This window comes from Echiichthys vipera, assembly GCF_963691815.1.
Source record: "Echiichthys vipera genome assembly, chromosome: 1".
In the NCBI taxonomy this organism is placed as follows: Eukaryota; Metazoa; Chordata; class Actinopteri; order Perciformes; family Trachinidae; genus Echiichthys; species Echiichthys vipera.
Window position 1 is genome coordinate 25,743,578 of NC_139826.1, and position 27,741 is coordinate 25,771,318.

At 40.2% G+C, this 27,741-nt stretch overlaps 1 protein-coding gene across 1 annotated transcript in view; it reads right to left on the bottom strand.

Moving 5' to 3' along the window:
- Window positions 1-4,469: 4,469 nt before the first annotated feature.
- Window positions 4,470-27,741, bottom strand: part of dagla (diacylglycerol lipase, alpha) — a 51,236-nt gene continuing 27,964 nt past the window's right edge. Inside the window, exons 2-20 of the mRNA XM_083915552.1 lie at window positions 24,529-24,630; window positions 24,165-24,376; window positions 22,944-23,045; window positions 22,705-22,843; window positions 22,478-22,565; window positions 21,546-21,680; window positions 21,343-21,420; window positions 20,646-20,770; window positions 19,903-20,053; window positions 18,759-18,842; window positions 17,472-17,549; window positions 17,124-17,204; window positions 16,737-16,879; window positions 15,014-15,082; window positions 14,847-14,919; window positions 14,152-14,360; window positions 11,786-11,912; window positions 6,724-6,890; window positions 4,470-5,956 (exon numbers count right to left, since the gene is read on the bottom strand). Coding sequence (XP_083771678.1) covers window positions 4,852-5,956; window positions 6,724-6,890; window positions 11,786-11,912; window positions 14,152-14,360; window positions 14,847-14,919; window positions 15,014-15,082; window positions 16,737-16,879; window positions 17,124-17,204; window positions 17,472-17,549; window positions 18,759-18,842; window positions 19,903-20,053; window positions 20,646-20,770; window positions 21,343-21,420; window positions 21,546-21,680; window positions 22,478-22,565; window positions 22,705-22,843; window positions 22,944-23,045; window positions 24,165-24,376; window positions 24,529-24,623 — 3,261 coding nt within the window. The 5' untranslated portion in view covers window positions 24,624-24,630 and the 3' untranslated portion in view covers window positions 4,470-4,851. The remainder of the gene's footprint in view (window positions 5,957-6,723; window positions 6,891-11,785; window positions 11,913-14,151; window positions 14,361-14,846; window positions 14,920-15,013; window positions 15,083-16,736; window positions 16,880-17,123; window positions 17,205-17,471; window positions 17,550-18,758; window positions 18,843-19,902; window positions 20,054-20,645; window positions 20,771-21,342; window positions 21,421-21,545; window positions 21,681-22,477; window positions 22,566-22,704; window positions 22,844-22,943; window positions 23,046-24,164; window positions 24,377-24,528; window positions 24,631-27,741) is intronic.

Genomic DNA, 27,741 nt, shown 5'->3' on the forward strand with positions numbered 1-27,741 from the left:
GGCTTACTTTATAGTAGGCTTATGTCTTCCCCTCTTTTCTTTTCCCTTTCTTTTAAGGACTTATTTATAATTGAACACTAACAGTCTGAATTATACGGCAGCATTTTTTACCCTCATAAAAAAACTAATCTTCTTACTCATTTCCCACCCATTTGTGCTGGTACCCCAATAAAACCCACCTCACACCCTGCTTTGTGATTTTTGATAAATATCTGTCAGAATATCAGGTCTTGATTTGGTCTTTTACTGAAATAAGCTGCTGAATCACTATAAACTGTATGTCTGGTTGATTATCCTCTACCCACCAACTTGCTTATAAATTGCTAGTATCTCTACTGTGAATACTAACTACTACTCACTTTTTTATTCCTAATTCGGGAATGGTTACTTGGAATGCAACTTTTCCGCTCTCTGGATCCTTTTGTATAAATGTGTAAATATGCGCTCCATTCTTGCTGCAGACAGCTCTTAGCGTTTTATCAGCTCTTATCTCCTTATTTCTCCTTATATATTGTTATTATTCCGAATAGATACATTTAACTACAGGATCTGGAATAAGCCATAACGGTACAACTGGCCAACAGACTGGAGGGCATGCATCAATATTAATAAAACCAATTTCCTCCTCTCTTTTAAAAAAAAAAAGTTTTAGTTTGTTCGACCTTACTTGCTCTTCCTCGAAATTCCCAAGGTTGATCTTGGCACGCATTTCGCTGGGAAGGTTTCACCAACTCCTTTTATTTTCATCAAGTATTTGAACCCAAGTATTATATCTTCTCAGTTTTAATTAGTGTAGAGTCTCACTAGTGAGAAATGCTCCACTACATATTCTCAGGGCTAAACGCCCCTGAACACCCACACAGGTGTTTTCAGTTAACCTGGTTGATTAGACCTTTTCTCAGGACTGTGTGGGTGTGTATACTGTGATTGATTGACATCTTCCAGAGTCTCCTGATAGCTTTGTTTCACCTGTTAAGGCGGGAGAAAGTACACCTTTATCATTCCTAGTGGTAGACGGACATTTATGACCTCATAAATTCCCACCAAATTCTCATCACCACCTTCACCCTAAGCAGAGGTCTAATTAGCCAGAATAACTGAAAAGCTTGTACCATATCCACTTTTTTAATCACTAGGTGCTGCTGATCCATAAGCCCTACATCCAAAATGAAGAACTGATCTAATCATTGCTTTATATATCCTAATCACTGACTCTCTGTCTTTAAGTAAGGTAATATACCTGCAGTAAAACTTGGTATTGCAGTATAAGATACACCAGGTTTTGCTGATGCGTTTTACTTCATAATACATCATGAGACAGGTCTGAGGTGGGTCAATGGTGTTATCAAACAACCACCACCAATCCATTGTGTCATTTGACCCATAAAAGCTCCATGAGGCGTAACAGTAGATTCCGATCTCTATCAGACCTACTGAACACTTAAAATACACTGCACCTACACTTGGGCCTAAATATAACCCAGAACAACTCATACCATCCTTACTCAAAATCTCTACTCAGCATTCCTAAAACTGATAACACATTCTTTACATAAAATTTAAAGCGCAAACCTTTTTAAGGATGTTTATTAGGCAAAAACTACTCTTGAACATCCACGTGTCCATGGTATGTGACATCAAAAGTCAATAATTCAAAGGGCCGGTGTTATGCTTGCATTTTGGGTTTCTACTAGAACATGTTTACATGCTTTGAAGTTAAAAAAACACATTCTTTTTGTCATACCGTCAGTCTGAATATATCTGTATTCCCCCCCTGTCTGAAATGCTCAATTTGAGCACCTGTCTCTTTGAACCCCCCTCCTGAAAAAGCCTAGTTTGCTCTGATTGGTCAGTGTTTCTGGGTCTTCCGTAGCTGTGCTCTTGCTATTTCTTCACTGTCATTGCAGCTGCGGAAAGACTGTAACGGCACTGTGGCGGCACTTTCTACCTGTAAATAGAATTGTTGTAACATCACAACTGGACAGAAGTCCTGACAGTTCGTTTAAAAACTCTGTTTCTGAATACAGGCTGTGTGCATTTCTCTGTGGCTGGAGCGTTTTGATACTTTCACAGCGTTTATATAGCCCCTAGAGCTGCTCAAAAGTTAAAAAAAAAAACATGGAATTCTCACTTTTTACAATATGGGCACATACAGTACAATATACATTATTAAAGGCTAAATTCAATAGAATCTTGATTACACACATTCCTAAATAAGAAATGTGTACTCCCATTATACTCTTATTAATATACTCAAGCAAAACTGTATCTCAACAATTCGTAGCAGTGAGGAAAAGAAGAAGCAGAAAAGTAAAGAAGCAGACCCAGAAAACCTGAGAGATTAACTACAATTTGTGGCTCATTTAAATCAGAATTAAATGCACATGCTGAAAGAGATACGAGAGACACTACTACTTATTTTCATGGTTTGTATTTTATTCCATTACAGGCAGGGCAGTGAGGGGGAGGGATTAAATACATTCTCATTGTGGGGCAGGAAAGGAGGGGAAGCAAACCAGGTAAACATGGACAAGACATAGTTGAATTATTCTTCTTTCAATATAGACCAATTTGTAGATCTGCCAATAGTTTGAATAAATAGTTGAAATATTTTTTCTCTATATGTCATTTCTGATATCTTTTAATATAGTCATTATCTCCTTATTGTTATATAGTTGTTTTCTACATGACTCTATTGGAATTCATCTTCTTCTTTTTTAAAGACATCTGCATAAATAATTACACATAGAACATGGTGCTGTACACATCATGGTGGAAAGTATTACAGTGCTTCCTTTCAGCAGTGATTTAGTGTATGACCCGCTGCAAGCAAAGCTACTGAACATTGGAAAATGCTGGCCCAACCTTAAGTGTATCTTGTAAGAGACTACTGGGACTGGCAGCATGATTTGAGTAGTGTGACTGTAAACTGACTTGAAATATCTGCTGTGAGTAATCGCAGAAAATCTAAATCCTAATAGAGAGACTGTGCAGATCACTATGGTGACTCCAGGCTTGACGGTGGCGCTGCATCAAAGGTCACTATGAGCAGGCTGTCACTCTGTAGCATGTCTCACCACTATGAAACATTTGTAAAAAGAGCATATTGTCACCATGCCATGGCAGAATGTCAAATACTTTTCTACTCGGACAGAAAAAAAGCTGAAATATATAACTCCTTACATTTGGGAAAGTCTAAAAAAGTTCCCCACACCGTCCCAAAAACTGAGATAAAAACCACTGACATCAAACCAATCTGTTGCAAGAGCAATAAGGATAATAATACCATCAAATATAGCAATAAAAGTGATAACAACATTAACGGTAATAAATAATGTAAATTGTGAGCCACCTGTTACACCCAGAGTGATGTGGAAGATTGTATGCCATGTATAGAATTGGCATACGTGATGTTCGAGCCCCTTTGTTCATTCAGTCCAACCTCAAGGGTGTTTGAGATGAACCACATTAAAGGGAAGCAAACATCTTGACGTCCAAGATGACTGAGAGCACCTCGAGAACAAGAGCGATGATATCCTGGTACAGACACAATTTGGTCCTGTCGTGACCCAGGCATGTTATAAGCCTCTAAAAGGTTTTACATACATGATCATTTCTGGATGTTTAGAGCTTATCGACTGTGACTTGGTGACAAGACTTGTTCTATACCAGCCATGCTACTCTGAAATGCATAAAGCATGCAGACCCTGACATGGGCACATTGCGAATAACTCTCCAAAGAGAAAGGTACAGTTGTTATGAGACTAGGACGAGTAGTAGCAAGTCCATTATTGGTTTAAACCCAAGGTACAGAAGTTGTGTTTTCCAAATAAAAGCCATGGCAGTGTTTAAGGTCTGGATGGCATCTTTTCTGTGGTGTTGCTGTGTAACAGTCTACATGGGAACCAACAGAATGGGAAGGAGATAATGAACTTAGCTTGTGTTTAAATAAAGCAATATCCATATACATATACAAAACTACATCTCATAAATACATTTGGCAATACTTTTTTGGCAAAGGGGGTAAACTGAGCAATATGATGTGTGCAAGAGTATCCAAATGGCAATCTAAGTGGCTTATTGACAATTTCTCTTTAAAAATAAAGAAAAAAAAACCTTCATGCACTATAAAGAGTAACCAAAAGACTCAAAAAAACATCCATAGGCGTCTGTAATAACTTTGTCACAATCACTACATTTTCTTAAGACACATGAATTCTCACCAACACACTCTCTTTCTCAGAGTCAATTCTTTATAGACCTGAGGAACATTTCATAATGTCTTCTCACTGCTATTGACTGACGAATATGTCCATCTTCACATTCCTGATTTGAAAAAAATAAAAATGAAATAAAAGCTGGACAAAATTTCCGCAGATGCTGAGGGTGCAGTAAGTTGTACAGTACATCAAACCCAGATGATGTGCCTATGCTAACCTCTTCTACAGTGTTAGTTTTTGAATCCCTGCTCAGTTAAGTATTATCCCTTTGATCTTGTTAAGTCAGGGAATTGATGCAATGCTGATGCGTCCCTACGTGGGTAAGACGACATTGTTTTGGAATGACATTGTGAAGCTACAGTTATTCATATTCACCCAAAAGCAGTACAGCCCCCTGGCATGCAGAGAGAGGTATCTTTTTTTCTTAGTCATTGCAATAGTGTGAAAATGCTATAAACAACGTTCATAGGGGACACCTGAAGAATGGAAAGAGTTTGAGTTGATCAGTCAAGTTCTGTAATTGGATCTCTGATGAGTGACTGCATTCCATCGCATGCATTTACTGTGATATGTTTCACGTTCTGGATGACTGCACCTCTCAGTTTAGAGCAAAGGAGTCTTGGTTTGCACACTACACCATAGATGATAGTGTGTTCTCTTCAGGACAGTGGCAAGGGCTAGATGTTCGTAGGGAGTGCATGGCTGGCAGGGCGCCCTCGCCAGGGGAAAGATCGTTGAGCTCCTCAGACGATGACAGAGGGAAAGAGGGTGACAAAGAGATGCCCGAAGAGGGGTCAGCAGATCCAGCAAAAGTGCGTGGGGGCTTGGGAACTAGGTTGGGCTCCAGTGTTGCTCTGGCCAGAAGTTGTTTGTCATCTAACGGCTGTCCATCTCCGAGATACTCACCCTGACCGAAGGAGCCCCGGCCTGACTCAGACTCCCCGTCAGACAGCTCCAGAGGCGGAGAGCTGCTGCCGTCCAGTCTGAACAGAGAGTCTAAGTACTGGGCGAACTCCAGCACTGCCTGACTGGGGTTTCCATTGGACAGTTGGGGTGGAGGAGTAGAAGCTGTCGGTCTGGTCTCTTCACTTAACTGTTTCTCTGCTGTCTCCTGCTCCCAGTCTTCATTTTCTCTATCCATTGGTCTAGAACCAATTTGTGGGCTAAGGGGAGCGTTAGGAGTGCTCCCTGGGCTGTAGACACCAGGCATCTGTTGGTGATCCCCATCAGGAAGCATTTTTCGGTTGGTGTTGGTCTCTGGCTTGAAATGCTGAGCCAAGGCGCTCTGGTTCATCAGAGCTGGGGAATGGTGTCCACTGTAGTGAGGTGTGGCGGGAGACAGACGCATGGGGTAATCTGGGGTGGATCTGGATTCCAGAGGGGTAAAGAATGGCCCAACCTCACCAAGGTGCTCTGGTGTTTCCGGGCAGAGGCAGTCAGCAGCCAGTAGTTCAGTGCGAGAGCTGAGAGACGGGTTCTCCTCGGGGATCGGGGCATCCAAAGGGAACGGAAGGCTACTCAGCATCGGTGAACCCCTGAGAGCAGCTGAGGAACGTCGGGAATCAAGACTGTAAAGGGATTCGGCGTCTGAAAGACTCTCCATGAGGGCCAGAGGTGCTTTGCGGTCCCTCAACTCTACTGCCAGGCGCTCCCGTGCTCCACGCAGCACTACAGGCACTGGGGCAGGAGGGCACTCAGAGAAACCATCCAGAGAGATTTCAGATTGGGCACACGAACTAGAGGAGAAGAAGGGGTTGGAGAGTGGTGACAGGGAAAGGAGGGGAGAGGGGATCCAAAACACAAGGCAGACATGAAAACTGGCTCAAAACTACTTACACAGGGTTAAAGAAGGGGGAAAAAAACAGGAAGGTGTTAGTATTTAAACCATATCTAGATCAAACAGACTAGGCGAACACCATCAAAACATGACATATAGATGGAAGGAAGAACAGAGAAAGGAGAGACTGGGAGACCAGAAGTGTACCCGAGTGCTCCTGTATTAGCTTATAATACAGGAGAGATGAAATCATAATTCAATCATCACTACGAGGAGTTCAAACTGACTTCGGACAGGGGCTTAATCAGAGGGAGTGAGGAGGGAACTAAATACTACCATACGTTGCAACTGCTCTGTGGTCAGACAGCGTGCATGCGTGCATGAGGAAAGGGAGCACATTATGCAAAATTAGTATTAGCATGCTTTGCTTACCGTGACAAGGGTTTTTGTCTTGTTTTTTGTTTTGTTTTTTGAAACCAAACGGAACAGACAGAAACAATGATTTTGAGAAAACAATAAAGTAGCAGTTAGTAGCAGTAGTATTGTTTAGTATTGGCTTGAAATTCAAATTAGACATGTCCCCATGATTATCCCTACGGTTTAAGAGGTTTGCTTCATTATATATTACGTTACAGGTGAAACTGAATATACAGGAATTCAAACAAACGGTTTCATATTTTTTTTTTAAGGCTCCAACACACCCACAGTGGTGCCTGGTGTACTAACCGAACACTACTGTTCCTGCGGTGGTGGGTTGTAGGCGTCGGCTGCTGAGAAGTTGTTGATGTATCCACGAACATGCTCTCTGGATTCAAGTCCACTTCTGTGGGGCTCACCATGATCTTGGCTGCTGACAGCAAAGCAGTTTTCCCTTTGTTGTAGTTCTCCAGTACCTGTCACAAGCACAAAGGCGCACACAGACACATGATTTGAAGGTACGGTGGGAGCAGGAGAGCAGGGAGGGTGTGCACTGAGATTCAACATGAACAGAATAATGATTGCATAAAGAAGATACACAAGCTCAGTTCTAACTGGAAAAAAAGTTAAAATTATATTACTGCTGCACTACACCAACAAATATTCAAATTATTTTGCGTGCTTAATTTTGCAGAACAGAATATAAATATATTTCAATCTTTTCTATGCTACGTTTTTTTTTTAAGTTGGATGCAGGGGAATCTCAATTTATTGAAATTTGACAGAAATAAGTTAAAAAAATATTTTTTTAAAAATATGACCCATTACTTTTTTGTTAGCAGGTGGGATGAAAAAACTGAAGGTTTAGATGATTTAATAGATCTATGTACAATCCACTGGCCATTAACTGTGTCAGTTTTCATCCTTAGAAACTTGGATCATTTATCAGGCACATGAATATTGCATAATAAATGCAAGATTACAGAGGTCTAACACATTTGGATCACCTTAAGTAAGATTATAATGGTTTTCAATGATATTGTCCAAGAAACCACTACATTTATATTTAACTACAGATATGATTACATCTATTATCATAGTGCTAAAGAGCCACACTGTAGTTCAGATAAATGTAAGTGCAATCTAATGGTGAGCTTCCACCTACTCCAACTGACATTAAACGCCCACAATGGAGTCATGGCGCCTGAGCAAGAACTACACAAGAACTACAGTATGATAGGGTATAGTTATCCATTAGAGAACTGTATACGAAACTTCAAAAACATACAAGAAAAAACAGTGTTGTGGTAACAGTTAACAGTTCGGAAAATCACATCAACACACACATGTATTTGGTTAACTTTAATGAGTTAAAACACGTGGTGGAAGCACATTATGGATTAAAAACAAGTGGAACAGGAAGAGGACATAAAAAATACATACAATTCATGTGACAATGGAACATAAAATGGCAAAAATTGAATGGAGATGAATGTAGAAAAAGACTGAAAATCACAGGGACACAGGCTCAGTGTGTTAAAAATTAAAAATTAAAACAAACAAGTTTATTACGTTAGGGTTATGCAGATTGCTATGGGTCACAAATGAAAACATGAGGATGTTACATGGGTGAGTGTGACCGATGATAAATGAGGACAAGATGGCTGTAAGTGTTAAACTACAGCAAATATTTGGCAACAACAATATCAAACACACTTGTAGTCACGACACAAAAAAACAAAGCATGAGACTGTACACCGAGTACCCAGAGAGAGAGAAAAATATACTTTGAATTTTGCATTATGCAATAATGTACTGCAATCCCTGCAGCCATAGATTCATATGATATATATAATTTATGACAACACATTTTGACATAGCATTATGAAATGCATGGTGGAGAACATAAAAAATAATCACATTTGCAGAGTCTTGACTGTAACAAGGCAGTAAGACTCAGTGAGTAGCAATTTTACAGCTGAGCAGAGGTATCCGTATTTACACATTTCAATAATTAACAAATTCCTTGAAGGGATTATGATTAAGCAAAAGCTGAAAATGTGCTTTGAAAAAAGGAAAAAAAGAGCAGAAGAAAAGTGCTGCAGCTCCTGAAAAACCCCAGCCAAGAAGGAAGAAAGAGCAGTTAATGTGGAAGAAATTAGGTTACCATGGAAACTTTGTGAATACAAAGAAAACTTGTTAGCCTGAGGAACGGGGTTAGCAAGTTCACGCCACAGCACTTGACCAAATGTACTGTAGCTGTGAGAGGAATGGAAAAGAATGAAAGGTTTATAAGAGTTCAGCTGGGCGATGAAGCTCATTAAAGAGAAAAAGAGTGCAGGTGGGTTTGGACTTAATACGCAGGGTTACAAATAACGTGATATACACACCATTAACCTGTAATGTATTCCAGGGGATACTTAAGTAATGACATTTACCCTGTTCCCTTGTTGTTGTGTACAGATTCCTTACATCAACCTGCCACTTGCTTTGTCAGATATTTACATTCTTTGAGTTTGTAAACCCGTTTCCTACTTTCCCGCGAACACCCTTTTACGGCATCTGGGGAACTTGCTTGGACTTGCAGCACCCAGCCGCCACTCGTTATGTGTAAGTGGAAACAGCAAAAGGAAGTCTTAATAACAATATTTTCCAATTTTTTCAACTGTTATATCAGTTGAGCAGCTTTGCATCAGTCTTTATTGACTTGTTTTAGTGGAGGAACTGGCAAGCTCTCTCCCCCTCCTCTATGGTCACTTTTTAAATGTTATTGCCAGAAGAACGCCTTTCTCCAAGACTGACATAAAATCTTGAGTTTTAAGGCAAAATGTTTCTCCTATTGAGCCTCATAGGAATGAAATCACATCATCTCAGCCTGGCCATTTAGTCACATTATTAAAGGGATAGTTTGGTGGCGTTGTGAGAGGTACTTATCCATAGTGAGTGTGTTACCTACAGTAGATGACGGTCGGATTGCCCCCTAGTTTGGAGAAGCAGACAGGAGAACAGGAAGCTAAGTAATGTGCTGCTGTGGATAGGGACTGCAGCTAAACATACGTTGGACACCTAAAAAAGCCTGACCTAAAAAAAAGTTTAAGTTTAAGCATACGCTATATTTATGGTTAGTTCATTTATATTTTATTTTTATTTTGGTGTTTTAAAAAGGGTCAGGAACTAACTAAACTAACAAACTTTCCGATCGAGGCAGAGTTAGACCAGCAACTCTTGTATTCTGCGAGGTAAAATGTTTTTGTTAGGGAAGCCTGGTGGCTTTGACAAGAGCATAGATAGCGGCTTCAGTTCCCCCTGCGTAAATAGCGCTGTCTGATGGCAAAGGTAAAGCTGGGGAAAATATTCTAAATATAGCGCACACTTATAACGATTTAGATTTTTTTTTTTTTAGGTGGCCCTTTTTAGGTGTCTCAAATACATTTAGCTACATGTGTCCACAGCAGTGCATTGCTTATTTTTTTTTACGCGCTGGTGCTCCTGCCTACTTCTTCAAACTGGGGTTGTGCTGACCGCCACCTACTGAAGGTAATACACTGACTATGGATAAGTACCTCAGACAACCCAACTTTAAAAGAGCCAAACAATCTCTTAAAAAGTAACAGTTTTTAAGTGTTCCACTCTGAATTATTCCTTTAATAGACATACATAAATGTATAAATGTATTATGCACAGAGGCTAATGGTGGCCAAGTCTAGAGTGTCATAAAGTCTATACAAGAGTATCAGAGGGACTGTTTGGAACTTGTAAACTACAGACTTCATGTTTTTGTGAAGAACTATGTAATATTACCATATTAAGGGGAGAATTTTCTATCCGAGCACTCTCACACTCATCAGCATCTACACAAGGGTGAGAGTCGGGTGGGTCTTTTTGGATTTGTGCTGGAATGCATGAATCATCTTCAACTGAGAGTGCTCCCAAGTGAGCGTTAGAAGGAGTGTTAGAAAGTGGGGGTACTGACACCAAGCACGGCTCTGAGGCAGGGGTACAGTCTGAGAGAAGATGAGGAGGGAGAACAGACTCCGCATCTGAAAAAGAGGAAGACGCAACAACAGTCAGAGGGGAAGAGACGGCCTCAGTTTCTGCGGGGGAGGAACCGTGAGAAACGTCTTTGTGGGCGGTCGAGGAGGAATCATCAGAGGGGAGAGGACTAGAGTTTAATTCTGTTTGCGAGGTTATGAAAACAGTGGTATTGGAGGTTGGTTGATTGACTTCCGGCTCCTCTGGTTCCAAGTTTTCCTGCTCAGACAGGGGACAAAATGGTTCCAGTACCTGCAGAAACACCAGAGGTATCATACTACAGACTAGGCCACACACCCACATCCATCCATCCATCCATCCAAAGACATACTGACACAAGGTTGAGCCCATTTATGATGAGCCACACAAAGTAATGTAAAACCCAAGTGAATAAATCTCCTTGTACACAAAGGAACAAACGCACACAAATGCACACAACTTCAGCCAGAACAAAGTGCAACTCCCAGTGGATCCGTCACATGCAAACATACACATTAATACCCTGTTATCAAAACCGATGTGAAATGCCCGTGAAGATTACGGTAATAAAGACCACCATAGAGAATATCATAAAACCAGTGAGTGAGCAGTTCCCATGCTTTGAAACTGGAAGAAAACAAAAGGTGTGGTAAGTTCAAGGTTAATGATAGGTCACATGCATACATTGACATAGAGTCTTCCAAAACCATCAAAAATAAGTTTTAACCCAACACATAAAAGGCATACCACTGAAAATAGGATCAGAGGAAACAAGAATGTTTTTTCTTCTGCCTTTGCAACTGTTTTTTAACAGTACAATGAAATAAAGCACTTCAATGTATTTGAAAGTTGTCTTTTTTAATGCTGTCATGGTCAATCATAAAGATTTAAAAGGCCTGAGAGATGACATATGTATGCATCTTCAAATGAGTTTTTTCTATTAATGTCAAACTTCTTTACCAGGCATACATGAGATAAAGCTTTCACTTCTATTACTGATAGGACTCAGGAGCTATTGACATTTACAGACAGCACGACACAGAGCGAAACACATCAGCAACTATATTGTAAAATACTAACGATTAATTAATATAGGGACATTTTAAGAAATTAAATTACAGCTAAAACATAACCAAAAGTAAAATGCTGGTCTCTGGATTTTGTTTTTCAAATAAGTAATTTAAAAAAGTGCTATTCCCCTTTATGAACAATTGTTGTTACAGTTAACAGACAATTCACACAAACTCATCATCCACCAATTCAATTATCCAGAGTTGGAAATCAACAAAAAAGATTTAAACGTCATTTCACCAACATTTCAACTCCCCACCACCGCTGCATGCACACTCATGAAACAGACCTTGTTTAGGCCCTCCATCACCATGTGGGGCATGTGCTCATTAAGCATGGCGGGTGATATGATGACCTCATCGAAGGCCTTGTTGTCCCCCCACAGAGCTGAGTAGGTTGGCTCCTCCTGGCTGCAGCTACAGGGAAAGAGAGAGTCTGTCAACTGGGATGATAGACAAAGTGAACGCACATGTTTATTTAGCAACAGCCTGCCTCGGTATCCATGTGGGAGTAGCTGCATAATCCAGGCTATGACCGCACTGAGCGGACAGACTTTTGTGACAGACCTTAGAGATGAGCTCATTTTAGAAATCAGAACAGACTCACAAGTCGGGGCAAAAAGCTCACTAGCTGCATATGGCAAACTCTAAAATGACTGAATTACAGTGGGAAGAGGAAGAAGAAGAGGACCGGAACAAAAGAGGATGAAGAAGAAGTACCCAGTAGCTCCACTGCTGTGTTTCCATTATCAGATATTACTAACATGAGGATGAAATCGTGGTGTCATTGTGAGGATAAGCTGGCCAAACCACTTCTTCCTTGTGGTTTTGCATAAGGTGGTTAAAGATCGCAAGGCTACTTGCTTCTGTGATATGGCCAGACCAACGCAGCAGTATTGCAGTTTCAGTGAACTACTACAGGCCAGAGATCAGACTGTTGCACCTCCATAGACTTCCTTTGAGTAAACTGGCTTTTAGCAGTTGTCTGCAATACAACCATCAGTTACTTTTGATTGCGTCACAGAGGCACAAACAGTTAGATAACACCCACTCTAACTTGCCAGTAGGACTGCAACTAACGATTAATTTCATCATCCATTGATCTGAAATTTATTTTCAAGATCAGTGGTCATCAACCTTAGGCACGGGTGCCTTCACTTGTACACGGTAGCTTAACTAATGGCACACTAGCAATAAGTGTGCAAGAGAGTTCTTTGGAAATGTTGAAGTGCCCTCTCATCTGCATGCTAAACAACATTTTTCAAAGTCATTGAAAAGGTGCACAACCTGTTACTTGTGGTAGATTTATTGACTTTCCCCCCCATCTGCATTCGGTGAATACCCGCCCTGCTCTGCCTCTGATTGGTTAGTTCTATTTGCTTTTTCACAGAATATGATGCAGGTGGGGGAAAAATTACGTAGTAGATGTAGATGATGGCACACAGATTAACAAGAACATATTAAAAAGGCACTTCATATCAAAAATGTTGCCGAGCCCTGCTCTAGAGGAACTGATTAATCATTTGGTGTATAAAATGTCCAAAGGGGATGTCTTTAAATGGTCTCTTGGCAGTCCAAAGCCCAATTTTCTTTTGCCATTTTTGCATGAAAAGGATTTGAATGTTGAATCGATTATAAAAATAGTTGCTGATCAATTTTCTGTCGATCAACTAACCAAGCCTATCCCGAGGTTAGGGTCGCAGAATCTATTTTTATTGGAGATGATGAGAACGGTGACCTGATAATGTGTTTTATTCTGTGGCAGAGGTAAACATTGAGTATGATCTGTGTGATTCTCTCACTCTCGATTGCACGAATTCATGATGTATTTTTGGAAGTTCGGGTCCCATGGAGACACCAAATCAATCTTTTGGGTCTGAAGCAGGAAAAGTTTGGGAATCAATTAGTCGACTAATTGTTGCAGCTCTACTTGACAGCTGACTGAGTATAACAAAATATTCTCTTTTCCAGATGCTCAACAACAGCTATTACCATCTCATAGCACAGATAACTTTAATTTGTTTTAAGACAGAACAACATCCATCTGTTATTCACAAGATCACTGAAATGTATTCTGGCTATGGAAAACAGCTCGGCTGATGAGGGATGTTTGATACTATTGTCTAAATTTCATTATCTCTAAACATTATTGCTAAAAGATTAATATCCCCCCTTTAAATATATTCCCACACAGTACTAATGAAAAACAAAACAGGAATGAAGAAAAATGTGCAAGGCAGATTATGAAATAAAATGTGGTAATAGACAGCGTAGCAGAGAGTGCAGACAGAAGAGTAGGAGAGGGCCACGTGACACACTTTAAACCCACACTGTCCCCAGTATGCAATGTATACCTTTGCCCACTGAGCTGCCAGTTCTTTTATGTCACCGGTGTGAAAATAACCCACAAGATTTCTTTTGAGTTAACCGAGTCCACGCATCAGTTATACAACTTCACCATTTGTGCACTGGAGTTGTGTGGTAAAAATGTATGTTTTGTACAAAGACGAGCTTTGAGGGCCAATACCACTCAACTGATGACTGATCTCACTTATGGAGTCTTACGCAGGGCAAAGCAAAACAGGACACAAAAGACAACATTTGGGGGGATCTAAATGCTATAATCTACAGAGAGCTTTCAAATCAAATTTCTCACCATGTCTCTGGAGGGTGGTTGTGCACCACATGGATGATCCTGCCAGGAGGGTAGAGGGGGGTGGAGGCTGAAAGGGCAATGCTGAGGTCACTGGGGTGGAGCCACAGGCGACTGCTGGGGGGCGCTGCCGGCTGAGACTGAGGATCATCATCCTCTACTGGAAGCTCTGATTTCGGGATGCATTTGGTGCCTCCCGCAATGATCCTCCACTGTTACAAAGAAGAAGAAGAAGAAGAAAAAAATGTATCTTAGTTATGTTACATAACATCTGAATCTAAATATATCTTCTGTACATTGTAAGTGTTTCTGCAGCAGCCAGGGGTTAACTCAAAGATGCTTTAATTACAGCAGAGATACAGTGACTGCAGTGTTGTGAGGGGTTTCTTTTAATCATCCACTGCTACACTTGGAAAAATACAGCAGAGGTGTGATGCTGCTAGGTTTATGTGGTTCATTAAAAAGGGTGAAAATGAAAATATGTTGTGAATCTGAAACTTTTTAATCATTCATTAGTATTTGTACGGTAGAGATGTGTTTTTTGTGAATAGTCCATGAAGTATTTCTCTAAACTATTGTGAGGTAGCGCAGGATTTTCTTGACTGTATCAGTTTCCTATATCTTTCCTTTTCATAGTACAACGCGTCTACGAGTCTATCTGACTGTCATCTTCAAGAGAGATTCAGAGATTCAATCACCTTTGGCTTGTTACTTTTCTGCAAGACTTCCAGAAGGTGGCGTCGGAAACCCTCCAGTTGTGACAGGCCGAGTCTATGAGAGAGACCAGCAGCAGGTTCGTCTCATGTGGTAATACTGCAGCAAAGTGAAGTTCACCACAATATACTGGATATAGTAGAAGACAAACCTTGGTACCAGGTCTTTCCCTAATACCACAGATGTGACAAACTCTTTGGAGTACTCCATGGCATCCTCACTGGGTAAATAAAAGGAAAGTTAAACGATGCAAACAGGTCATGTGGAGACAAACAAACATTTGTTTTAACACAAAGTTCTTAAATACTTTACACTATTCTACATCAAGTGGTTAGGAAATACATTTATCCGAACGTATGCACAAGAGGGCTTACAAATATTCTTTAGTTGATACAGTACTGGAAATGATGGACAGAAAATAAGTGATAAATGATTTAAAAAAAAATCCCTGTGCCTGCAGAGAATGCGGACCTTCCCTTCACATTTGCTTATGTCACACCATAAACAGGTGCAAACATGAGAAACTTAATTTCCACATTTAATTTGCATGTGAGTGGAAGTCACTTTCCTTGTGTCTTATGCTCAAAGCCTGGCATTACCTTCTCTTGACTTTAATAAGAAACATCCAAGGTACACTGCAGCATTTAGTTATGAGTTATAAGTTATATATTATCTCGGTGCAGACTCCCTCCCTGAATGTTGCCAGAGCAAACACTGTTAACACTGAAGCCAGCTGTATGGCAGCGTGTTAGTGTAGACAGACAAAATGCTAATGAACTCCAAACCACTGGACCAAAAATGAATGCAAATAAAGGCAAATTACAGTGCAAACCACAGAATGTGGGTGCATGCCTAAAACACTTTTTCGGGTCTTTTGTACTTTACAACACCCTGGTTTTCATAAACCTACAATGCATTTTGCAAACCACTTCTCTGTGACTTGTTAGGAGTTTAAGAATAATGGAATGGGTCAAAAAACTTTGTGTGTGTTTCAAATAAATGAATATATTTTGTGTCTGTGCTCCCAACCTAAGCATTTGCAAATCAAACAACAGGCTCTACATGCACGTAGAGGCACGTTTTTTTTCTAAAACCGGATGATTTATGTTGTTCTATCGGAGCATAGTGCCGGCTTCAGTAAATTTGATCAAACATGTTGCTGACTGGGACTTTAAGGTGTATGATATGAACTGCAACGTTCCTGGTTTGAATTCACTGGACCTTTGTTGCAGGTCATGCTCTCTCTCTCTCCCCCTCGTTTCCTGTCTGCCTTTTTATTGTCAATTAAGGAAAAAACAAAAGGCACCACATTGGTCACACTGTCATGTCAGTCTCTAGTGTAAACACAGGATGGACCATTTCTGATTAACTGAAAATTCACAGCTCTATTGAGCAAAAATATTTATATTAGTTGTGGTATTCTGAAGTTTAGCAGTGATGTGCACTGACCAATGGACCCAGGGCTTCAGTAAACAACGGTGACAAGGGTATAACATGTGGCAGCAGTTGGGTATGAATCAATATGTCAAATATGGCTTCAATGGGGTGGCCAGTGACTCAGGGGTTCGAGCAGTCACCCCATGTCAAGAGGCTGAAGGTCCTAAATGGAGCGGCCGCGGGTTCGACTCCGACCTGCGGCTGCTCACTGCATGCCCCCCCCTCTCTCGTCCCATTTCCTGTCTGTCCTATATAATAAATGCTTGAAAAACTGCCAAAAAAAAATCTTAATGTGTGTCTCCCATGTGTGAGATTTATAAACATGAACATGGGATTCATGCATGAAAGTGGCAAACAGTCTTTTAATGACTAGCAGAATGACTGACCTTCTCTTGTATAGTGTTTTGCACATCCTGTAAACTCACGGATTGACTTACCTAAAAAGGCCACCAGGTGGAGAGTAAGAGTAGCAGTGAAGTGTGGGGTACTCAGGTCTCAGCAGGAAGGAGAGGATAGCAGCAGTGCCTGCACCAAGAGAATGCCCGACTATCACCAGCCCATAGTGCATGGTGCCCTTGTTCTGTGAGAGACAGCCAGAATCATTACCCTCACAACAGCACACTGTTGTTAGCTCGGTGATGATAATCACTTAAACAAATCGCTTCTAGTGCTATTTGCAGAACTCTTTGTATAGAGTAGGGTTAGTGGGTTTTTTTTACACAGCTAGCGTAGCCTTGAATAAATTACTTACACAAATTGTGCAAAATTATGGAAAAGTTTCATTAGTGAGCACATCATTTGTTAAGGTATACTGAGTCGTGTACCAAGTCTCTTCCAAAGGCTTGTGACAAGATCATTTCCTGCTCCAGTTTCTTCTTAATGTATTCTGCTGAGTAAACCATCCCCTAAGAGTGGAAAGAAAGAGAAAGGGATTCAGTGGAGCGGAGGATGGCGAGAGAGAGAGAGAGACAGAAATATGGAGAGGAAGCCTGAGTCATTAATCTCTTAATAAAATATCCATAACACTTATTCTACTATTAACAAATTAAATGAACGTGTTGAAAGTACGCAATGAACAGAGAAATGTAAAAAGGTAAAATCTCATAGGAGACTGTACAGCGGAGTACACTTAATGTAATGTAGGTGAGTTTTTTTAAACGGTAATCTCTGACCTTGTGGCCAAGCCAGGTCCCGTGCTGCTCCTCTACAGGCAAACGTTCAGAATCCCCCGTTAGATCGGTCAATGCGTCCTGATACACACAAGACAAATTAAAAACTTCTACAGAAGACAGCATAAAGCAGAGATCACAAGTGGATGAAGTGAAAACATGGGAATTCAGACAAAGAACGCGAAAAGAACGCGCTAATTAAAGCGCCACAGATCAGGCACAGGAATTAAAAATACCATTTGCAATCCCCGTTGCTAATTGGATTATTACTGGTTATACTATATTAATTGTACCTGAGAAGCGTAAGCAAGAGCTATAGGACTATATAAAAAATTGCATATGCTCATATATACTCCATGTATCAGTCTAGCAAGGTTTTCTATGACTCAACATTAGGTTAAAGTGGTACCTAAAGAGCAGATGATCACAGCCTTTGAAAAGGTGTTTCAAAATGGCTTATTCTACTGTCACGAGTACATAGAGTATAAAAACATGCTGATCGGCGGTGTTATTTTGTAAGTGCAATTATTGTTGTTACAAATTGTTTGTGTCACAAACTGTCGTTGCTATGGTATTTCCCATGGTTAAAAGTTCTAACTGTTAATAAGCAGGGTATGCTCACAGCTTCCCCCAACCGTTCGAGGAAATCAATATTATATATTTTTCTGCCTATTGAAGAGTTACAGCAATTGTTTCAGCTATGCAGGTATATATAAAGTTCATATCATATGGGAAATAGTTTCAGCTATGGTGGAATATGAAAAATATACATCATACATACTAAAACTGGATGCACTGGAGAGCAACCAGAGCTCAACACTTAATTAATATTAACATTTACTCTCTTAAATATATATATTTATACAAACAACTTGCAAGTGCTTCTTTAATCTTTGCACTCTGTAACATCCAACACTTCATGTTGGGAGCAAAGCATCAGAAATCGATGGGATGAGTAGTTATTTTCCTCTTAAAAGACGTTTTACCTTTGTTTTAATGATTGCTGTGATTAATTTTTAGCTGTTGGTTCAATCCATGTCTTAAAATCACTACAGGAATTCTCAAATACTCATGCAAAAAAAAATGATGAGACATTTAGGACAGTCACGTTTCTGCTCTATCCGTGAAGGATGTAGGTTGGAGTTTGAGAACACTGCATTAAACCATAAGAACTTCAGCTGCTCTCACTGTGTTGGTGTTGTGAGATACTGCAGGGAACACGATGCACTAAAACTAAAAGAGTTTACGATATTAATGTAAAAACAAGGCACGACAAAACTAAAAATTCACCTTTGGCGATAGGGTTCCTCTGATACTGATGACAACCCTCTTTTTGGCATGATCCACTGCCACAAAGAACGGAGTCTCATAAACCTGTATGGAAGATTCAGAGCAGACAGTTAACTGTGGTGAGAAAGTGAGAGGATCAGGTAAGTGTTAGTTCTACTTCTGTCCAAGCGAACGGAGCACTTCTGAAGTCTTAGTCGTCACACATTTTCTCCACTGCACACAGTCGTATAAGTCACTCCAGGACAGAAGTTTATGGATGAAGAGCTCAAAGAAGAGCTCTGCTGTAGAAATCATCATCATGTGGCTCAAAGTATGAATGCTGGGGAAATTCCACATGAAAATAGAACTAGTTAATCGAATATCTGGTTAAATTAGGAAACTATTTTAACAACTATTTGTTTTGATGTCATTCGGAATACGGCTACCCATTTGGATGGGAAACTGTTAGGAGTTGTGCGAAACTGGAGTGAAATTATTTTGACTTTTAAAGCTACACCAAAACAGTGGGGTTAAATGCAGAGGTGCCTTTGGTCACTACACTTTCAAAGTTATTAGGAAAAATATTGATTTTAAAAACATTTTTTGTCATGATTATTTAACAACCTGGGACTACAGTACCCACTCACCAAGAAGTGAAATCAAAGAGTGAATGAAAGAAGTGAATGAAGTGAATGAGCAGAAATGCAACCCTGAGGCCACCATAATGGGTCCTCTTCGGCTGTACCTTAAGATTCTGTCCATGACAATCACAAAGAGCCACGGTGGAGTACACCTACTGAGAACACACTTGACTTACTGCCCATTGAACATTTACAAATGAAGGCCAAAACTATAAAATAAGCCATTAAAGGATCACACTGGCTCACAGTTTGTTGATGTGCAGCACTGCACAGCCGCCCATGTGTTAAATGATGTTTGTTTGCATGCATAACATTGTAGGCAGGGCTGTGTGTGCAGAACAGCTTGAAAAAGTCGTACCATAATTCCCCTCAGTGCATTTTGCAAATGTTATAAGCATCAATACAGAACCGAAGTTCAAGGACACATGAAAAAAACATTTCCTCACGTTGTACTTCAGACCTCCACAAAAGTTTTCCTTTTGTCTAATTAAGGAAGTGGAGCCCAAACACCTCTGATTACTCACAGCATCGTGGCAGGAAGTGTAGACAATCTGAACCTGCTTGAGGTCCCTGTCCAGGAAGTGCCTCCGTATGGCCAGGACATTACAGCCGCAACAATTGTCCTCCTCCACTGTCACAGACTGAGACAACCGAGAGCCAGACACTGACGTACAGCTGGGGAGAGAGGGAAAAATATAAGAAGAAAATAGGAGAACACATAAGTACAAAAAATAAACACATACATTTTCTTTGTAAAGCAGTATGTGGGACAAATACAAGAGAAAAAAAATACACAGGTAGGATTACAGAGAAATTATCTAGTATCCGAGTGCAGGCAATGTGGATAGAAGAATGTGATTAATTTGACAGCGTTTGTGTCAGTGAGTCTAACTAGGCAAGGCAAGGCAACTTTATTTGTATAGCACTTTTCATACACAAGGCAGACTCAAAGTGCTTCACAGCACAACATGTCATGAATTAAAATGCACTACAGAAAGACAAAGAGAATAAAAACATAGACAATAATAAAAACAGTGCGGACGTTAAAAGTGCAAAGATGTTGGAAAGTTGGTCTGTAGTTGTTAATAATAGAGGCATCTAAGCTCCGCTTTTTTAGAAAAGGTTTAATGACTAGAGTGGTATTGTCTCAGTGGATTACCACTTGGCAAGTGTTGACGCATGTGAAATTTCATCCGCACTGGAGAGGCTCAAGAGACACAAAAGCCAAACAGATCAAAACTGTGCGGGTGTATGTTTGAGTGCTTACGGGCAGGAGCTGGCAAGGCGGCACAGTCCACAGGCAGGCTTCCTCATTAGGTACATGGGCCAACCATATGCAGCCAGGGCAAAGAGCATGTAATAACACACATCCTTGTACATGTTCATCTCGGACTGGGATAGGGGGAGGCAGACAGATGGACACACACAGGCATCAGAACAACCGAGGAAGAAGAGTAATCACACATTCAGAAATCCTGAGATATACAAAACTGCAGTTTACGTAGATTAGGACACACACACACACACACACACACACACAACTGGTTTGAAAACAAACAGGCGATGAATTCTAATCCATTATCATAACAGAGAAGTCTTACAGGTGTTGAATATCCAACTTCCAAAGGAATATTACACACACACACACACACACACACACACACACACACACACACACACACACACACACACACACACACACACACACACACACACACACACACACACACACACACACACACACACACACACACACACACACACACACACACACACACACACACACACACACACACACACACACACACACACACACACACACACACACACACACACACACACACACACACACACACACACACCTGCAGGAAAACAACTTTTCAAGACATGTAACTATCAAATCAACTCTGGTTCAGTTTCTTTGTAAGTTGCTGTGTATAGATATAAAGTATAGATAAACTCACCGAGTTCTTAAGGTCCAGGTATCTAGTGTTACGAGTGACAGGCATTCCAGATAAGAAGGCTAAAATGTCATTGTTGGCCTTGGGAAGGGCAAACAGAATAGAAAAGTTATTTTCAGGACAGCACATGTCCACACAAGCACAAAAATAGAGACATTGATATTAATATTATTCAATTAAATATTATTTTTTAGAGACAGCGATACCTGGTCAAGGATAGAAGATCTTTTAGACCTCTGCCTCTGGCGGAGAAGTACCAGGCCAGCAATAATATCACTAGGCACAATGTCCAGGTCTCTGAAGAACTCTGCGAAAAGGCTGGCTACTTCTGAATACGCATCCTGGACAAGAGAGCATCAGATATCAGGACACGTTGGCAAAGCACAGTAAGAAACAGGTTTCATTTCATCATGCCACCATCAAACTGTTCGACCCTCTGCTTATTGTGCTCCCTTCAAGTGAATGATAGCTCAAAGCAAATGTAGTGAAGGTATATTTCTCCTCACCCCCAATTACAATTTTGTAGGCTTATAAATTAGATTGCATAGCTTTAGCCACAACTTTGGCTCCAATTAAATAGCAATATTTTCTGAAAAAAAAATATAACTTGTCGATTACTGTTAATACACACTTCACTTAGTTGGTACCATGTGTGTATTCATGTTTTTAATTTTAGGCGGTTTGGTATAACTGCCTGGATATTTTGAACGCTTCAAAGCACACTAACCGGAGAGTCTATCGAGTGCAGTGGATTTGTACCAACTCACTGAGGTCAGCACGTCTTGTTGAAGTATTAGTTTTAATTTAAATCAGAGAGGAATAAATATTGGACTGTTGGCTAAGAGCAAAGACGGCAACTGGATGGATTGAATGGATTTTTTTTCTTTAAGGACTTATTTTCTGCAGTTCAGTCTAGTTATTGGCAGTTACTAGAATTGATATGACTATAGTTGTGTGGCCTGAAATTAAATCATTTTAGAATACTATTTTATGTGAAAGGCCTAATGTTGCTGGTAAGTAGCAGAGCAGCGAGCTCCTTTGTGTCAGGGCGTATTTTAATGACTGGCTCACTGGACGTACGGCCTGTCCTATTTCTGGATTCATTCCTTTCTTTTTCTCTTGAACCACTTGAACTCACTGATTGTGTATCCTGGGCTCTTGTACAGCACATGAAGAACTTTAGTCTCCTGCTCCAGCTGCTGGCTTGGCCTTCCTCTAACCTGTGTCTAATGGAGAGAAAAAAAGACAAGGAATACCTTCAAGACTGATAAGATATGCATGCCTGGATGTTTTGCTTTGGTTGAGTTTTGTGTCAAGACAAATAAGAGACAGTGAGAAATATAGAAGCTAAGCGCCTGTTAATACCTGAGTGTGTACGTAGTGAGGTTACGCTGACGCCGACGGGTGGCTTTCAGTTTGACAAACGTCCGACCCGTAGGATCAAAGGTGCAGGTGAGAGTAATGCAAACGCTGAATATAACTAGCCAGTTGCACGCAACGATTCCTGCAGAGAATATTAAAAAAATAATTCACATTAAAGCATAACAAACCCTTTTTTAATTTAGAATATCCAGCCTCCTTTATTTATATCCTCTTTCACTCACCCAAAGCCAGGTTTTTGGCAGTGACATCAGAGCATGGCTGGTAATACTGGACAAGCCAGGCAATGCCCACCACAGCATATACTAGCTCAACCAACAGAATAGCTGGAGAGAGAGAGAGAGAGAGAGAGAGAGAGAGAGAGAGAGAGAGAGAGAGAGAGAGAGAGAGAGAGAGAGAGAGAATAATGACCAATATAATCTCAATCAATATATACAGTGTTCGAATCTTAACTTGGAACCACAAGTAAACCTCAAAAACACATGCTGCTCATTTTCAGACTCATACTTGAATTTTGGGTTTCTAGTAAAAGGTTTTATGCTTTATAGAATAACTGCATTGTGGTTGTATGCCTACACTGATTAGTCAAGTTATCGTAAACATCCTAATTGTCCAGACTTAGATAATATTAGTAGTAAAGACTTTGGTGAAACGTGGATGTTCACGCACATCTTCTACACGGCATCTCAGAAGCTCTAAACAACACCTCATTTTTCAAGAGTAGTGCCGCCAATTTAGTATGCGACAAAATGTCTCCCCTTCTGTTCCTGAGTTATGAAACATTATGACGTCCCAATGAAGTTGACCTTTGCCCTTTTGGAATGAAAATGACATCACTTCATAATTTTTTAGACATTTGTGGGAAATGTTGTCAGAATTAGCGTAGGAACTCTTGAGTTATGGACAAAAATGTATTTTGTGCCACATATCAAGAAAAAAACCCTCAGGGCGTTCCTGAGATATCGCATTCATGAAAAGGGGACGCTGGCGTATTAAACACATTATTTTTCTCATAATGTCTGTTTGAATATACCTGTATTCACTCTGTCTGAAATGCACTGTTTTAGTACTGTCTTATTAACCCCCCTGCAGCCTGAAAAAAGCCCAGTCTGCTCTGATTAGTCAGCGTTTCAGAGTCTTCCACATCTGTAATCTCTTCACCACTGGGGAAGGACTGTAACCGCACTGTAGCGGCACTTTCTACCTATATTTAGTATAGTTGTGACATCACAATTGTACAGAAGTCCTGACGTTTGACGTTTAAAGTCACAGCTTCTGAGTACAGGTTGTGTGCATTTCTCTGTGGATTGAACGTTTTGATACTACCAAGGTATTTATATAGCATCTCATTCTTCTTTATAATCAAAAGAGACAAAGAAAATCTCACTTTTCACAATACGGGACCTTTACTGAAAAAAAAAAAAAAGTGTGCCTGTGTGTCTTACCTAGTCGTATATAGATGACATATTGCACAGCTTCCCTGGGCTGTGTGTACAGAATGCTGCCTCTCATGCTCAACCACATGATGGCGCTCTCACAGATAAGGCAGCTGACCAGTATGCCGAGGTACCCTCTGCCATGGTCCACCAACGTTATAGAACAGGACTGGTCTGAGCCATAAGGGAGGCCGAACAGAACCACGGACAGAACCACCAACCTGAGTATGAAAGCCAAGGGTAAGGAATATATAGTATATCTGGGGGCAGAGATATATTAATAATTAAGTGTATATATATATATATATATATATATATATATATATATATATATATATATGAAAAAAATAAAAACATAAGTATAGTGACTCACCAGATGCAGTGCAATAGAAAGAGGAAGAGGGCGGGCAGCACCAGGTCATCACTCCCAACTGACCAGCGCCGCCGAAACATCACCATGCCAGGCATCACTGCCCTGTAGGAAGACCGAAAAGGTAGCGACGACTTCAGGGACTTTGAACATCATGTGCAACCTGGGTCCTTTGTCTAAAAAGTTGCCATGCCTCAATTCTTTCTTCTTAATTCTCTGCATGTATGAAAGTGTTTAACCTAATGGCCTTCATACTGTACATCATAATCTCACATTATGAGCTTCAACACACAGAGCACATTTACAATGGCATGGATGTCTCAACAGGTCTTGCTCAAAGCTCTAGATACTCAGTAGGGCAGTGATTTACTTCCTGTTTCTTAAACTCTCTACACTGAAACTGAGAGAGGGCTGCAGGGATTATAAAGCAAATAGACTTGCACTTGAGGAGAAGAGTGAGCGGCAAATGGGACGTGAAGAAGATGAGACAAAGTGGGTGAAGGGATGCAGAGAAAATGCACCACTTTAATGAACAAAAGAAAGAGAACCCACTTTGATATATGATGGTACCACGCTGGTTATAGCCACATGAAAAGGCTTCTTTTACACCACTCTGTCCATTCTCTGTGTTGGAAAAGCATTGTGAGTTCACTCAAGTTGCCTCTGGGCTAAACTGAAATGAACTGTAAAAAGCATGGTAAGAAGCAAATAGTAGGGAAAGGAGCCACAGAGAGGCTGAGGCAGGCCTTATGGTGCCCTTATGGGCTGATACAGCCTTTATCAGGCGCTGCTCCTGCATAGGGCAGCTTTTTCACTTCTGTCAAAAAAAAGTATGCCATCCATCATGCCAAAAGCATTACTTATAAAAGATAAAGCATCATGACCTTATTTTAAGATTTCTTGTTGGTCACTATCTAGCACTCCTCTGCTTTTTAGTATTGTTTTTTAGAAAATTTTCCCCATGTTTTAGTAATTAAGAATCTGGCAGCACCCTCCTTGTTTCACCCTTAAATACCACAGTCATCACAGTTGTTAGAAGTCCCACTTCTCACATTGTGCCTGCAGTTGCATCATTAAAAGGTAAGACTCATAAATTCTGCAGCAAAGACGTAGCGATTTGAATTTCCACGATGACTAACTGCAGAAGCAATTTGGTGGGATGATAAAATGAGCAAAATCCGGAGTTGCAAAACCTTGTTTTCTTATTTTAATAGGTCAAAAAGAGACAGCCGGGATGTGAAATTTTGCATTTAAGTGAACTCAGATTGGACCATGATAGCAAAGTACTGGCACAACAACTTGGTGGTGCAACACAGTTCTTTATTTGGCATTTCTTTGTGTGATATTTTCCAAGTTTGTTCACATTTCTGTTTACTGACATTATGCATACCGTTCCCGTTGCAAGTTTCGCACTGGCCCACCGAAACTGTACTGCAATGTTTAGTCATGTTCTTTTCCCTTGTGCATGTCAGGTAGTGACAAGACAACATGCTTGTCATACCATTCTTAGATGGACAGTGATGTAATCTTTTACAGTAAAAGGTGATAAAAAATGCAGCTAAACAACTGTGGAAAAAAAGCTATCTGTCTGCAGAACAGTAATACCTGTGGACCTTGTGTGTGTGCTTTGTGTTTCACAATGTTTTCTCGGCTAAGTTCGTGCCCTACTAATTATGATGAATGCGCAGATAATAGATGGTGTCTGAAAGGACTTACTAAGAGAGATAACAAATGTGCCGATTACGCTGACCTGGTCTAAGTTGAGTAATGATTTAAAATGAAAAAGAATCCGCACTACTAATCTAAAAATGCAAAAGGTAAGACCCCCGGACAGACAGAAGGAGTTTCCCTTCAGACAGGTGCCCTTTACCAGACAATGTATTAAATATACATGTATTAAATATATCAGCTCAGCACATTATCATGTCTTGAAGAGGGGTCTAAAGTTTCTTAGACTAAGACGGACAAGAAAGCATCAGCCAATATAGCTAATCTTGAGGAATAACCTTCACATAGTCTTCAGCAGAGAATCTGCTGTTCCTGGTTTGTACTTTGTAATTACATCTGAAGAAGACATCACGCAAAAAAAAAAAGAATTCACCGCGGCATTTGTGCTACCAACTACATAGCACTCAGTAGGGACCTGTGGAGTATTACAGAAAAACACACTGGCATTTCCTCTAAGCAAATCTGGTGGAGAAATACAGATCACACACAAACACAGTGCAGAATACATCCCCATGCCCATCGAGTTCACTTTTCTTTTGTTACAAAATTCCATATTCACAGCTTTGTTTTGGCAAAACATAAGACATAAGTCTTTTAAGATCTAAAATTGTAACAAATGTCTCTGCAACTCTTTTTTTTTTATCCCCAATGCTTAGCTGTGTGCCAGTTCCCTCCTTTATTTCTGCTTATTGAGCCTTAACCCCTACACTGATTTGCATTTTGTCTAAATAAAGAGCAAAGGTTTTCCCTATTTTTAGGGGCCAACACGAAATATGGGCTCCTATAATTTTTGTTCCTTTTATGTGCATACATTTAGTATGCTTATTTTTCAAAATTGGTAGTCTGGTACTGACCACCAAGACATTTAGTGACCTATATTACAGTCACCTGGAGACCTACTGAACCTACTGAAAGCACATACATGTTCTGGTTTATTTTATTTCCTGAAAAATAAACCATAAAAAATTTAAATTGTGTTGGACTAAACTGCTGCGTGTACTTTTTTTAAATGTGTGTATTGATAATGTTTTCTCTGAAGCATGATAAAAAAAATTAATAATTAAAAATCTTTAATGGGACAGGTGCGTCAGAGAGGGACGAGTAGGTCCGAATTTGAAAACACATTACCATGAACTCTCTATCTTGCAAAAATACAGTTACAGTCTGTTTGCAATAATGTTGAATAAAATATTTGTTTTGCTTGTTGTTATTTCATCAAAAATCAAAGATAACCTGTGTAGTTTTTGTCCACTGGTAGAACTGTGGAGCAACGTTTTAGTGAGTGGGGCCGCATTTGGTTTGTTTTTCCAATAGTTTCTCATTATTCCGCTTATCTACAAGTGTCGATGACATACTGTCGTGTCAAAATGCATAAAAAAGGATGAAGGTTTAAGCATTAAAAAAACATTGGCTTTGCGCTGCTGTGTGCGTGCTATGTTGCTTCCTGATATCGAAAAATTAAGTAAACACAAAGATTAAAAAAAACTA